Genomic DNA, 15148 nt, shown 5'->3' on the forward strand with positions numbered 1-15148 from the left:
GCACCATCATCATATCATCACTGATAAAGCAGTTCTGTTGTGTACGATACCAAAAGCAAAGAATCGAAGCAAAGTCGAGAACGCAAATGACTGCGAGCACTACCCCAACATTACTATAAAAAACACAATAAAGCTTTCATTACATGTACTAAAGGGATTTAACATTCTTTTTTCTTTTGGTTACAAACTTCGAGAAACGAGGGAAAATAAAGAACATCAAAAAAGAGAAATATAAGACATGAACGAGCATATAAAAGAATTTCCATCGACTGGTGAGAATTAGATGAGGAAGAGAAGAAAAATATGCAAAACAAGAGAAACAAGGACAGTAATCTCAAGCTGACGTGAAAATAATGCTGACCACGCACTTACGTGGATGCAGACACTTTTTGTCCAGTTCGAAAAGTACTCGCATGTGATCCACGTAAAACTGTGGGAAGTGCCCGGCGTTGGTCAATCATTTGGGACGCGCCCCCACGTCAACTTCAATTCAGAATCGTTTGAGGTTTACGAACGCTTAACTGGCCTATACAATGACTTGAGGGGACTAACCGATGTGTCAAGTCTGTGCTTTCATCCTCCCAGACAAGTTTGGTACCAATTTATCGACTCTGTAGGGATGAAAGGGTTGAGGATGCGCACTGGGGCGTACCCAAACCTCCGATCACTCGTGCAGGCAGCGCGACCTCTAATCACTACACTACACCCGCCCCTCTAATCCACTTAAACTTAGTGGAAGAAGTTCGTCTCCATGTTTTATGGGTAAAATGTAGCTAAAAAATTAGCGCTTGGGTCCCACTGGCCCAACGTCAAACGCAACGACTTACACTGTACACATCCCAGCCCATTTTGATTTTTCGAATGCCGTAGAAATTTCCTTCGGAGGGAACGTAGAATATGTCAAAGCTTTATGTGGACAATCGAGAAATAAAATTAATGCTACATTTAAATGATTAAAAAAAACAGAAAATATCCTTAACGTAACGATGAAATAATGATGCGAGGGTCCAAGGGATTTAATCGATTTCGAATTTATCGAACAGTACATTGTTACTCCATACTGAAATATCACTTGTTCATTAAGACGATCATTTTCCGCTTGAAGAGCAACAACAGCGAGTTCGTGGAGATAAATTACGGTATTGGTGTCTATAATTAGACGTCGATCAGAGTCAAATCAGACACCACAGAAAAATCAGAACACGACCACAATTGGCTCCCGCAAGTGGGTGGAGTCGCCTGCAATGTTGTGCACAATAATAACATCTTTAAAATAAGTTATTGATAAATCTGCTAGACTGCAAACGATGAGATGTTGTACTAGTGCAATTACAATTCTCTTATATACATTTCTAACTAGAAACCTTGAAACGACTTTTTTTTCTCTGATTCCCACGTCTCAGTTCGTCAATAGTGGATGATTCACTGCATTTTACACTATATGACAAAGTTGGTTCAATGAGTCATTCTTTCAAAGATCAAAATTTGACATCAATATTAAATAAACGAGTGTCTCCCACTGGTATTTATTTAGTAAGTACGCTGTAATATTCTAAAAACAAAAATATATCCAAAAAAAAACAGTTTCTTTTCGAATGACAAAGGATTCGTGTACATTTCTCATTCAGTTGTCATTAGAAATAAAACTAGTTCAGACAAGAGACAACTCATTAATCTCGCATCACTCTAAAGAAAAGGTGTCTTTAAGCAATCAACTGAAAAAAAAAAACTAAAATGGACAGTCAAAAATTTTCCATATTGTCACAAGCAACAACGACATTAGAAGTGAGCAAAGACGAAGATCATTTTAGAGGTTAGAAGTGGTAGAACTGAAGGTAAAGATGGTTCCAGAACATTCACGTGCAGTTCTTCAACATAAACAAACCGCAGTGTTCCCAAAAATGAGCAGAAGAATGGCAGTTTGTACTCGGATCAAGACTACTTGATGTTCGGTCCAGTTGCGTAAGCGCTTGTGTTTAATGCGGCGTGGTGGAGTTAAAGATTGGGTTTCTGCGTGAGAACACCGCTATCTTCACTCGGACTGTAGCGATGAGTGGTGCTAGCGAGTGTCTTCATTCGACGCCAGGCGTTGCCCCCAACTACGCCATTTCGGGCGCAGACGTTTACGGAACTGCATCGAGCTTCAGGTGGTTCTGACCTGACGTCTCGTTTCTTTGGTATTCTCTCGGAATCAGTAGAGAGGGTAGCAACACGTTTGGTTGGCACCAATGGTAGTTAGGATTAGAAAGGGAGAAGTAGGACAAGCTATGACTGCAATCCGATGCCTTCGACCCGTTGGGCGCCGCACGTCTATTGCAACGTACATTCTTTTTCATCTTAGCACACCTTTCCTCCTACCAGCCTCGATGCTGAGCGGGTATAGCGCAGTCGGTAAGAAGTTCCACTGTGTCTGCACAATCGATCCGAAGTTCGAGTCCGCCTTAGCGCCAATAAAGCTTTTCATCCCTCCGTGACCGATAAATTGATACCAGACTCGTCTGGAAGGAAACAAAAACACTGAATTGGTATGTCGGCCGGCCCCCGGAGCTGACTGTATAAAAGCTAGTTCGGCGTTCGTTGAGCTCAAACGATTCTGAATTGAAGTGAATGTGGCGCATCCCCAGGAACCCATTGATTAACGCCAGACACTTCACACTTTAGTGTCGAACCGACATTGTGTTCAACTGAATGCACCTTGTATTGTCGTTGCTTTAGTACTCCGCAAGTGACAGCCAAAGTGAAACCCTGGTCTCATTTGCGGCATGATAATTCATAGTCATGCAAGCGGCTCTGTTCGAAGTGACATGGTCAAGCTAGCAGCTGCGATCCGGATGAGACCATTGCTAACTGCAAAGCATGAAATGCAAAAAAAAAACTAAAAGAAATACAGAAAATTTAGCTCTAAATTCGCATTTTTATGCGCTTAGGGCTTAACTGACATCGTAAATATTTCTCTGGTTCGAAAATGTGGACCAAAATGTGAGGGGATGGCTTGTGCATAAAGGTTGGGCTAAGGAGTTCAGAAATGGATAAAATTTTGCAACCACTCAGCAGGTTCATAATAAAACAGATAAATATAATATAATTTACATATACAGATAATAAATAAACTTGATAGCTATATTTCCGTATCAAGAAAGTACTTCTAGCGCAGATGTGATTGTGATGCAGCGCGAGCGATCACTTTTATTCGACAAACCAATGCTTGTGCGATCGGATAATTTTGGATCCATGGATTACTGTCGTATTCAGACTATTCAGACTATATCACAATGATCATAGCAAAATGATAGTTATCCGAATTTTACTTCTAACCATCTGTTAGTCACCAAAATCTCCGACTCCCAAAAGTTTAGCGTACCCTAGTTTAAGAGAAAGTATAAACGATGCACGATTTTCTTCCCAAAACCCTCTTCTCGAAAAGAGCAAACTTTCCTTGAAGACAGGAGTCAACGATGGTGGCAGGTCAGAGGACAATCGGCAGAACGGTCGTACTTAATGAGGAAGAGTGTGACGGAAACGTTTTTGTACACTTTACAGTTGTTAATGAAAGGAAAGAATGTGATTGCGTGTTCCACGCACATCAAACTGTTCTAGCACGAACCGTTGAAATACCATTAGGCTCCTTGAACAGATTCGTACCTTGTTGCAGCCGCAGAACAAAGAAGGTCGAGAAGCTATACGGGTATTGAAATCCGTTACACAAATCCAATAAAAATGTAATTAGAAACGCCTAGTCTTCGATGATGAACAACAGATGAATAACATTTAGCCGTGTCTTGTCGGCCCGTTTCTTTTCCAAATCTCACGAAACAGATTTTCTGTTCTAGGTCTGTTGGTAACTAGAATTTTTGAGGTCAACAAATTGTTCGTGTTCAAGAGCGCAAGCTCCGTTGTTCAATGAGAAAAAGGTGTGAATCGGGGTTAAGGCGACCTAGTTTGCGGATGAAAAAAGTCGCTCGATGACATGTCGACGCGTTCGTATGGTCTTTTAATCTGGGACGGAATTCACTCTCGAAAGTCGGCACTAATGATGTCGGGGAAAGAGTAACGTGGAACACTTTTCGAAGGAATTTGTTTTGTTTAATGCAATAATGCAAGTAATTGGACAAACATTTCATGGCATTATCTTAGCTGGGCAATTTCAAATTGGCTAAAGAGATTTTCTTCGCTTTTTGACAGGAGACCATATTCTAAATAATTCATAAAGGATGATTTTCGCATTAAAATCTTCTCTGAAGATAACCTTTTAACACCGTGTAATTTATTTTTGAAGCTGATTGTAAGCGATTCACATTAGTAAACAAGTTTCCACTAACTGAGTTGAAAATGAAAATGGTGCATACTCCGCGACATTCAAGGAATGCGAGAAAAAAAATTAATGTTCGTGTTACGAAGAATTTCGTGAATCTCTTCTAATCACTTCCAGTTTTCTTGTTTGCGGCAGAGACTCGATTGATGCATAGAATCAACTATTAACATTCTGCAAGATAGAGAACAAGAGAAAGGAAAGATAATAGAAATGGTAGCAGAATGGAAAATCGGATGACCATAGTACTCACAACTATTCTTATCAGTCTTCGTTCATGGATCTCACTGGTCTAAATGAATTCGCAGTTTGTGAGCTTCGGTAGTTGAGTTAGTGTGAATGTAGCACACAAGAGGACATCATTACCTACGTCGACAACTCGACATCGCCTGAGGACACAAGCTTTTCATCCTTCTGTCCCAATAAATTGGTACTATACTTGTGTGAGGTCGAAATCTGACCTGGAACATCGACGAGCAATGCAAATCGTGCAGACGGCAGACGAGTTCATAAACCTCAAACGATTCTGGGTTGAAATTCAATGCGTTGAACTTCAATCCAGAATCGTTTAAGGTTTATGAATGCCGCCTGCATCCCAAGTGAATTTACCAGCGCCAAGTATCTGATTCTTCTCTGATCATGTAGATTGTATTTCTCCTCTTCAAAACAAAAAAAACTTGTTTCTTATGAAGGGGCGCGTTTCACTGGCATCTTTGTCAGTTTCTTTCGGATAGGTAAATCAAAAGTTTGTGATCCATATGGACACAAATATTGGTAAGTGAGCTCCTCGCAAGAAATGACCATTGCTTCTCTGAACGTTCAGCAATCGATAAAATCACATAACCATCATCCGTAGATGTGGTTACATGTGGTGGTTACATTACAAAAACTGGCAACGTAAGTAAATCGTAGGTTTTTCTGGTATCATTCGCAATTCATATGAGTCATTCCGCATCTTTTTTCAGAATGTACCCTCGTTACTATTGCGCGAATAAAATCTTCCTAAGCAAAAAACTGCTCCAATTTTTTGTCAGAACAGGAAATTAGAGCATTGCCTAACAACAAATTCAACACTGATTCATCTATTTGGAGATGAAAAGGGATTCGTCGCCGAGCTGCAAGCCTGGTTTAAAAAAAAAGAAGATAAGACATAATTCGCCAACAGTAACGATGATATTCTAAAAGTCGGCGATACAATTTAACATACACTAGATCGCTAGGACGTGACTTATATCGCATTCTATGTATCACAAAAAATTGTCTAATTAACTATATCGAATAAAACGAAGGGGGTTGAAATTTTAATTAGTATATACACACAAAATTTCAGCTAGTGAGTCTTTAATGATTTTTAGATATTGTTGATATATTAATCTGCAAAATAGAATCAAAACTAAAAACCTGCAAATGTAAAACAATCCTATGTAATTCAAAGCGACGATAACTGGAATTAAGGAGGTGAGTTGGTCTCGCTAGCAGCCCACCACAGGGTACTCAATAGATCACCCTTCACTCGTCCACACGAAATGAATGAATAAATGATTGCAATAATGAAAAACTTCCCAGAAACTTCGGCATTTTGTGTTGCAGGTTTACCGGAAACCTCCAATATAATGTTCTCAACTTGTGGACACGTCCGAAATTTCCATGAAAAGCACTGGTCGTTCCGCGATAATGAAGAAAAATCAATACTATTGGATGCAGCATTTTTGTTACAATGAGATAGATAGGCTGAGAATTGAAGGATAACGAACTATTCTGATGGTTCAGTTGATTTTTAGAACGATTTTATATATTCAGAGGACGCATCGGCTTTATGTCTGATGACACGCACGATTCACTGCCGATATGCCATTTTTAGATGCTCAACTTCCCTTCAAAAAAGCACGATGCAGAGATTTATGGATCTCTTAAAAACCAGCAGAATACCCTTTATGATACCCCCACTTTATTTGCCTTTAATTGGAAAAGCTAAAAATAAGGAAGTGCTTGGAAGATACATTAGAAATGAATTCCAAAGAAATTCTTCGAATTCTCCTTGTTCTACGGTTATCCGCTCCATTGGGAATTACTGTAGATCAAATCCTTTGGAAAAACCAAAATTTACAAGACCTGTCTAAAAATATCGAGACAATCGCCTACCGACGAAACTCAACCGTATGAGTCAAATTTGTTTATTCAGGAGGAAACTGAACACGGAATAGAATAGGAAAATAGGATAAATTAAAGGCATCACCCCACGAATCTGAGGTGGTGCAGATTTCAGGTGGAGTATTCGTATACGGGATGGGAGACTATGGAGAGGGGGGTGATTCCGTCCATTTCTTCCTAATTGCCATAAAAAAAACGGCCCGGAAGATGCGGCGCCGCACAAGGCTGGCGCGCTCCAGACGAACTCCTTGTAGAAAATAGTGCGCCAGAACGCCTGAAGCCGTATCTTCTGGGCCGTTTTTTACGGCAATTAGGAAGAAATGGGCGGAATCACTCCCCTCTCCATAGTCTCCCATCCCGTATACGAATACTCCACCTGAAATCCGCACCACCTCAGATTCGTGGAGTGATGCCTTTAATGTAATCAGTGGGGAAATTCTTCAAAGATCCTTGAGTACATGTCTTTCTCAGGAAAAAAAAACATACGAGCAAATTTATTTCCGTATTATATCTACAGAGCGAAGAATTTTTTCTATTCTATACATATATTCATTCAAACATTTGATAGAAAATTTGTTCGTCACCGAGAATAGTTTAGGAAGCAGTTAGATAGTTTTTATAGCGTCGTTAAAGGCAAAACATTACGAAATTGATGGTGTTGGGGTATTTCCACGATAGATGAAGGTAAGGTTGTAATTCAGCATTATGAGTTTGACTAGGAATTATTGTACATCAAGTACCAGTTTTCATCAGTTTTCGGAAACAAAAATATGGAATAGCGACGAATGGATTGATTCTGCGCAAGCTCTCGTAGAAGATCGAGAAGGTTGGGCAGAGCCGTGTTCAAGGACGGTACACCTCGGCGAAGATGTGGGTAACTGCGTCAGGTGGTGACATGAGCTCGCCGATTAAGTCAAGTAAGCCATGAGTTTGATCGCACTCAGTCCTGCTTAGAAGAGTAAAGAAGACGTGAGAAACATTCCTACTTGCGTCAGTCACCCTACAATGCAACCCGTTGCGCCGTAAAAGGCGAGAAATTTCTTCGTGGTCTAACGTTGGCAATCCCACTAATATAGCTCATGTAGGCAGCACAAGGTCGCAAACTGGACCATCGCAGCTGTATTCCGAATTGCCATCAAGATAACCCGTAATAAGTTGCGTTTTTGGGGAGACGAGACCACACGAGGCTGTTTCGCACACCCTTTTCAGGATTACTAGCGAAAATCAGGCGTGATTACGCTCGTGAACTACACCTCTAGACTAATTCGCTTAGTGATCCTAACGTCACTTCGCTCTCGTGATACAATACTTTCAAAACACAGATTTAAGCTCCATGAGTGGGATAGCAAGAATAAGCTTGTGACGACAAAGCTGTAGTTTGAAATGGAATGTGAAGGCCAGGAGAGGAACTGTCTATTGATGGCCTGATTCATTCCTGACGTCAGCACATTAGAAAGTGGAAAATGCTCGTCAGAGTACACAGAACAAAGAGAACGTCGTTGTAGTCACGACGGAAAACCAGTGGCGAAGCTTTTTCCCATCACTGATCCAGATAATACGAATAGTATGACTAATACAGCTGATGGAAGATTACTATCGTTGGGGCTTAAGCGAGTAGTTGAACATTGCAACGCCAACTCGTCATCACTTCCATTGATTCTGATGGATTTGAGACTTTAAGATAAAACTATTACAAAGCACAAACCTTTCTAAAGTAATTATCAGTTGAAGGAGTGATTTTCAAAGTGAGATGACATTAATAATTTTGAGTTGTGTGGACGAGTTTACGGCAGTGCTCCTCGTTACACGTCAATAAATTAGCGGCCCGCCTCTCTGCACTTGCCAACCTATTGCGCGATTGTCCTGTTCGACCTAAGACTCCTCTGAGCTTCTTTTTCGTTTTTCTGAATAGTAAGTCGGCACGTCGTTCTTTTTTCGCATTATTGTGTGTGAATAGGATCACTTCATGGTCTATTCGCTACAAGAGCTCGAAAGAGTTTATTGCCGCCACAGCGCTATTGACTAGAGCATGCAGTTGATCCGAGGGCCGCTTCTGCCGAGGATGTGATGCGTCAGTATTGAATTGGATTATTATTCGTATTTTCTGAACAAATCCAAGCAATCGTTAAACAGTTCTGGAGGAAGGTGTCGTTGGGGAGGGGGGGGCACTCAGTGGCGCCCTTATTTCCCGAAGCTCTAACTTACTTTTTTCTCTTAGTAACTTAAGTTCACATGTCATAGATCCTCTAAGATTAATGTTTAGATCATAGGACGCCGATTTATTTGATCATTCACTTCGAGAAATAAGGGCGCCACTGAGTAGTCCCAACCCAACGACACCTTACTCCAGTTCTGTGCCAGTACAACAAAACATTTTGTTATACTTTTTTGTAAAAAACTCCACTCCCATCAGCTCGCATTCATTTTTGTGATTTTTGCCGAGATACAGTCTCAACATTGAATGCAGATAAGGTACCCTGAAATATGCGAAATTTTTTTGGTAGATTAAAGTACGGTGGAGTTAGAGGTCTCTCATGTCCCGAACAAGGCAACCGGGAAAGCTGGCATGAAATCGAGGGGGATTGCGACGATAAAATATTCGAACGATCGGTGCGACTATTATTCAAAAAAAAAAAAATGGAAGCTAATACGGTGTACAGTAGAAAGAAAGCAAGACAAATATCGAAATCTGAAGCTGAACTCGATAAGCGTAGTAAATGCGAATCGCAGGAAAGACACCTGTTTGGAAAGGCGCTGATTTGCATAAATAGATAATGAATGCAAGGGGAAACGACATCGATAAACCAAAACTTTGTTAAGAATCCAGATAATCGTAGTGAAATTACACTTTTGCTCCAATTTTCCGGGAAGGAAGAGCTAGAAATCGTTCGTTTGGAATCTATTCAGAGAAGTTCAGATTTCATGCCTTAAGAATCCAGATAATCGTAGTGAAATTGCGCTTCTTCTGCACGGTTGTCAGCGCAGATAATACAGCATACAAATATAGCATTCAAGTTTGAGTACGGGAAGAGATCATCCAGGTGACCGGCCTTCAACTGAACGCACTGTATGGAGGAAATGCAATTGATCGACTGGTCTTGGGCTAATTAAAAAATTAAATTAGGCTGGTCAATCTGGATGACAATCTAATTTTTAGATTCTGTACCAAGTACACCCTCTTAGCAGCAAAGCTCCTCTCCAAATGGAGGCAATTTCTGCGACGATAGACGAGAATACACCAGAATTGATAGATAAAGGCGACGGATGGTCGACAAACGTTCCGTTCCACTTGTGTAGGAATATAAGCCATCTGTGCAACATGATTAGTGTCATATGCAACCATAGTCCGATAACTCCAGAACAATTTTCCACCAACACCACAGGTGCTTTCTTGGGGCGACATATTTTTGGAGCAGGACATCCGCATCTGGTAACTTAATAGGATCAAAAATCTTACCATTGGAACGGCCACAACCATCCACCACTAGTCGCACTTTTAGGACGAGTGACCTTTACTTTTTATCAAGCGTACCCGGCAAAAAATAAACCCAACAACTCCACATAAATCTACGAATATTTCTAGTGCAAAGCGATGCACTAGGAGAATGCAAGGAATGTACGACATGATCACGACCTCATACGTCTGCAGCGTGACCGCTTGACGTGACAGGTTTCAAATGTTTCTCCTCACGGACAAGCCAACTGCCAGAAAAAAAAGCCCAGAGAACTGATGGTGAACTTACATTGCTTGGCAGGAACTCGTGTTGTCACGAAGCCTTTTTTCAATGCACGGGCGAACCTAAGAGGAATTGTGTATGAAATTTCCAGAAGATGAGAATAAAAATTCTTCGAAAATGAAATCATATGAGAAAGGTTGTAGTTCTGGAAACGCAAAATCAGGCATATCTATCAAAAATTTGGGAAAATTTTATTCAAGGTACCGAAACCGACTGCACAATATACAAAATTTTCACGGGAAATAAATAATCTAGTCTGAGAGAATGAACTGATATACTATTAGTAACATTTTCTGGAAGATTCAACTCCAGAAACCTAAAGGCTCCAAATGAACGTCAGAGCATTAACATAAGATGTGCGAACAAATACAATACAAGGCATTCGTAAGGAACCCGAACAAATGGGTGTCACATTAGATGGAGTAGAGAGATTCTGTTCTAGATACCTCTATACGGTAAGAGGCAATAAAGCAGAACGCAGTTTGTTACGTAGTCTGTCTACAGTCCTCCTACGTACGTCGTTACGTCGATCGAATTAAACACCACCGGAACGGATCCTCCTCGCATACACGAAGCAGCCAATTCCGGCCACGCCCACAACTGCTGCCGTAGCAGCACAGCAACGTGCCTGAAAAACAGTTTGCTAGATCATTCTTGCGCCATAAAGAACTAGTTTAGAAAATTGGCCAGATAATCTAAACAAGAAGATTGAAGTTTTTCGTAAACGACTATTACACTACATAAACACACCCTTTCTTTGGAAACGACCGAATGAAGAAGTCGACCCTCATATGTATTGAGTCTGCACCTTAGTTCTTTCAAAAAAAGACAAATAAGACTTTCCGAAATCAAAATGTACGCTCTTTCATTTTGTACAATCCTCTTCCATCTTTCTGGTCTAGGCGAATGCAGGCGCCTTCTATCTCCCTTTCCTACCTAAAAGTCGACCTTAAAAACTGAACTACTTCAAAAGTATAACCTAGATAAAGTGTAAAATAATGTAAAACACCTCATGTTTAAGACAGCTAGCAAAATATACGAGCATTAGCACTGTTAACCATGATCTCGCCAGTTGCTATTCAAAAACAGTCCCGCAGGAGTTCTGCTCATGAAAGGATATATGTCTAGAAAAGTTTTCTTTAGTCATTCCACTAGACCTCCCCCCTCATCTTCGCAATTTCTTTCGTAGAAACTTCAAAGTAAATGCTAAATAATAAACAACAAATAGTTCGAAAATAATCATCGCTTATTTCGAGACTAAGAATCCTTTGGCTAAATAAAATTATTATAAATAATTTAATAATAATAAATTTCAGTATTGTACAAGTGAACAAAAACAGAAGATAAAAAATGAGAGAACCAAACTCCCCCTTTGGGAGTTCTTTTCCCAAAATACCTACCATGATCGGATTTTCATGGATCCATGTCAATAGGGAATGAGTCGGTGACTTGTCTTTAGCCTTTTCTCCTGCTTTTCTCTCCTTGGTTTCCTGTGGTTTAGGCGGTTCAGGTTTTTTCTCCTCTTTTTCCTCCCGTTTCTCCTGCACTTCTTCCGCAGGCTTCAGAATTTCTGGCTCTTTCTTTTCCTCGTCCGTACTGCTTGATGAAACTATAATTGGAGGCGATGGTTGCTGCAAAACGAAGTTGACCTCAACGGTTGAGCGAAAAGCATAAGCAAAACAAGAGCATACCTTGATTTCGACAGCAGCAACGTCAGAACTGCCATTATCTGCTTTTTCGATCTGTGAAAAAAATATTTCTAAATATGACTTGAAACAAAATCATCTCTTATTAGAAAACAACTATAGAAAAATTTCTTCAGGGAGAATATCATAAATAGGTTCGAACCTTAACAAAGTCTCCGGGATCAGAATCGATACTTTTCCGGAATGAGATTTTGTGAGCAGATTCCACCTAAAAATAATTTTGGTATCTGATTCCCGGAGATGATAGGAGCGAAGTGTAAGCGCGGCAATAGAGGAAACACGAACGCTATCCCAATCCACAAAGCGTTTTTTTTTAACCAACAAGAAGCTCTTTCACTAGGGATCAGTTGCGTCCTTACGTTTTCAACTCAGTAAATGCACATAGAGAAGGGAACGAAAAATAAAGCTGCTTTTGATAGTGTAATTAATAATAATTATTATTAGTAATAATAGTATTTTATATTTATTAATAGTCCAATAACAATTAGTAATTAATTTAAGAGTACCCCTCCCCCAGTGCTATCTTATACGAGTGCTCACCATTTATTAATCTAGGATAAATATTTTTTTTCAAAATATATCTAATATCTACATAATACATCAACTTATTTTGCATACAACTATTAAAGGCAGCAAAACAGGAAACTGACACTGTTGGGATCTGCCTCCGACTAGATACATAGGAATGATGATGTAGCTCACGGATACGAATTTGAGTACGCTCATTTCCTACAAATAATCCTGGAAGAGGTGTGTGGAACAGCCTTTATTGCATTGCTGAATTGCTCACATTCGACAGCGCAACAAGTTGCATCGCAGTGGAGACCGGTGCAACGAAAGCTGCTTCTTACGCCTTTTTTCTGGATTACAAGGCTAGATTGAGCGTAATCACGCGCATACTCGAGAACTACATTCCAGCCCCTATCTAATTGTGGAGAGATGCCAATACTGTTATTTTCGCCATATGCTCTCTTCACGAAGGACTCGGAAAGACACTTGGATTTCGGACCATAGGACCATAATCCCTTCTCTTATTTTCCAAACTTTATTTAAAACTACTTCACCCACTAATATTGGCTACTTTCCCAAATTTAAAAGATTTGACAGGTAGTGAACAAAGCCTTCATAAATGAGGTCAGTTCACACGTTCATATAAGACGTAGGATTTAAATTTAAGTTTGAAAAATCTACTAGGGTTCTTTTTGGTTAGTTACACTCCTTTTTACGTAATATTGGAGGAAATCCCTAAAAGCCGTAAACTGCCGAAAAGTTAGTCAAACCTTTGATAAAATGAGTTGAAGAGTTCACGCACTGGAATGTTATAGCTTAAACATTAGAAAAAAATTCACGATATTATTGATACCGATTGACTAGCCACTGCATATCTTAAAAGCTAAGACTTATAGTACTATAATGGAATCAGAAGTAAACAAACTGATGCAAAAAATGATTAAAACTGTATACCGCTTCAAAAATATTTCATTAGACAACAAGAGCACAATGAATAACAACTGTAGAGCTTCTTCGATCACATACCTCACTTTGAACTTCATTATTTTCTTCAGTCTCTACAGGCGTTACATCCATGCTTGGAACTGGTTCTAGCGGGATACTGCCTTCGAGGGACAAGCTATCGTCCTAAGAACGAAAACTATGGACAGAACACACCATGCTGAATACACACTAATACACTCAAATACGAAATATTCTCGTAATAAGTCGTGAATGGATAAGGGGTCTACACTTAAATTTGCAAGGTATTTATGAACTTTCTAATAAAGAAAGTTGTATTTCTGCTTCATTCTGAGCAAACATAATAACTAATTTTCCAGCTAAGGAAGCCACTCACGAGAAATCCATTTTCCGCTTTTACCAATCTCCTAATAATTCAGGAGCGTGAAATTTATTTGCTGCAAATCAAAGAAGTATGGCAAGAGCAAAACAAACATTTACAAAAACTTTTTGCCTAGTATATATAAACACTGTATAGGCCAACACGCGTTCAGAAAACCTCAGCGATTACGAATTGCATGCGTTGACGCGTCCCAAATGGATTGATACGCCAGAGAATTTGTCCTCTATCTTTTTTATTGCCTAATAAGATTTCGAATATCTTCAAGACCCATTTGTTGGTTTAAAAAACCGTCCATGTTTGAGAAATTCAGTAGGTCCACGAACCGAATCCTATCATGTCATCATAAGTTAGAAGGTTGGACTTCGTATCCCAAAGGAAAAAGGTAAGATCTCGAGTTTCATTCCTAATATCAAGTACAATTCGGATAAATTCTTAAAAACTTCAATCTTTACAAACCCTGAAGAAGTAGAGACCCCAAAAATTATTCTACATTAGCAATGAAACAAGGACTCGATGAAAGATCCTTGACGGTTTCTTTGAGTACTAAAAATTCTGAACTATTGTATAACATTGAATGCACCGCTACATCTACATGCTGAATATTTGAATAACTCCAACATTCCGTACAGAACTGTATCCAATGGTTGAATTTCTCCACATATCTCATAATCAAATACATTAAGCCACAGTAAAGCATAATAAACATGCAACAAAAAGAACTTCATAATGAGTATAAATAGAAAATCAGTAATATAGCACTCACCTGCGCAGCGTTACTAGAATCCGGTTGATCGCGTGGAAATTGTTCCTGAAAAACTTTTTTATTGACCCGCTTCGACTGAGGGAACCAGAACTATGAACCACGATCACGTAAACGCACAATGACGAGTAAAAAAAGAGAACATTTCTAACGCAAAATGTAAGAAATAAGATGCTTACCACTAAAGTGATGGGGAAATTGTCGTCTCCACCACCACCACCACCACCAGCAGTAGCAACAGCTTCTGGTGCGGGGCTTGAATGCTCTGAAAGGTATAGATTATTAATTTGATTGATTAGGAAGCACTTAGCAAACACTCATACTACCTTGAGGCTTTACTTCTTCGGTTTCTTTTTCCATGCTTCGCTTGGGTGTTGGCCTTGTATTGACCGGCTGCTCACTTGCCTGAAACAAAACAACGCATAGCACCTGTAACCAGAAACTGCATAACTTTCAGCATACGAGATAAGCACTTTGGCTAAAGGCTATTGTTAGGGATCTGCTAACAACCAAAACATAAACTTGATGCATGTGTCTTACTGAAGTAAATGACCATAGCAATGTGAAGGGAAAAAGCGCAAATTTCTCCATTTGTATTGAATTCTGTGATTATCAAATATGATAAAGGTT

At 39.7% G+C, this 15148-nt stretch overlaps 1 protein-coding gene across 3 annotated transcripts in view; it reads right to left on the bottom strand.

Annotated features, from left to right (window-relative positions):
* Window positions 1-1195: 1195 nt before the first annotated feature.
* Window positions 1196-15148, bottom strand: part of RB195_016386 (uncharacterized protein) — a gene marked incomplete at both ends in the record, with an annotated part of 40104 nt that continues 26151 nt past the window's right edge. For 2 of the 3 annotated variants that reach the window (XM_064207527.1, XM_064207525.1), the window contains 10 exons: window positions 1196-1239; window positions 10204-10259; window positions 10767-10825; window positions 11598-11828; window positions 11889-11939; window positions 12046-12111; window positions 13440-13541; window positions 14522-14566; window positions 14698-14783; window positions 14845-14923. In XM_064207527.1, coding sequence (XP_064063405.1) covers window positions 1196-1239; window positions 10204-10259; window positions 10767-10825; window positions 11598-11828; window positions 11889-11939; window positions 12046-12111; window positions 13440-13541; window positions 14522-14566; window positions 14698-14783; window positions 14845-14923 — 819 coding nt within the window. Of the gene's footprint in view, window positions 1240-10203; window positions 10260-10732; window positions 10826-11597; window positions 11829-11888; window positions 11940-12045; window positions 12112-13439; window positions 13542-14521; window positions 14567-14697; window positions 14784-14844; window positions 14924-15148 lie in introns of those variants that run through there. The other variant, XM_064207524.1, reaches the window with a different exon arrangement.

The sequence above is a fragment of the Necator americanus genome, chromosome V (assembly GCF_031761385.1).
Source record: "Necator americanus strain Aroian chromosome V, whole genome shotgun sequence".
NCBI lineage: Eukaryota > Metazoa > Nematoda > Chromadorea > Rhabditida > Ancylostomatidae > Necator > Necator americanus.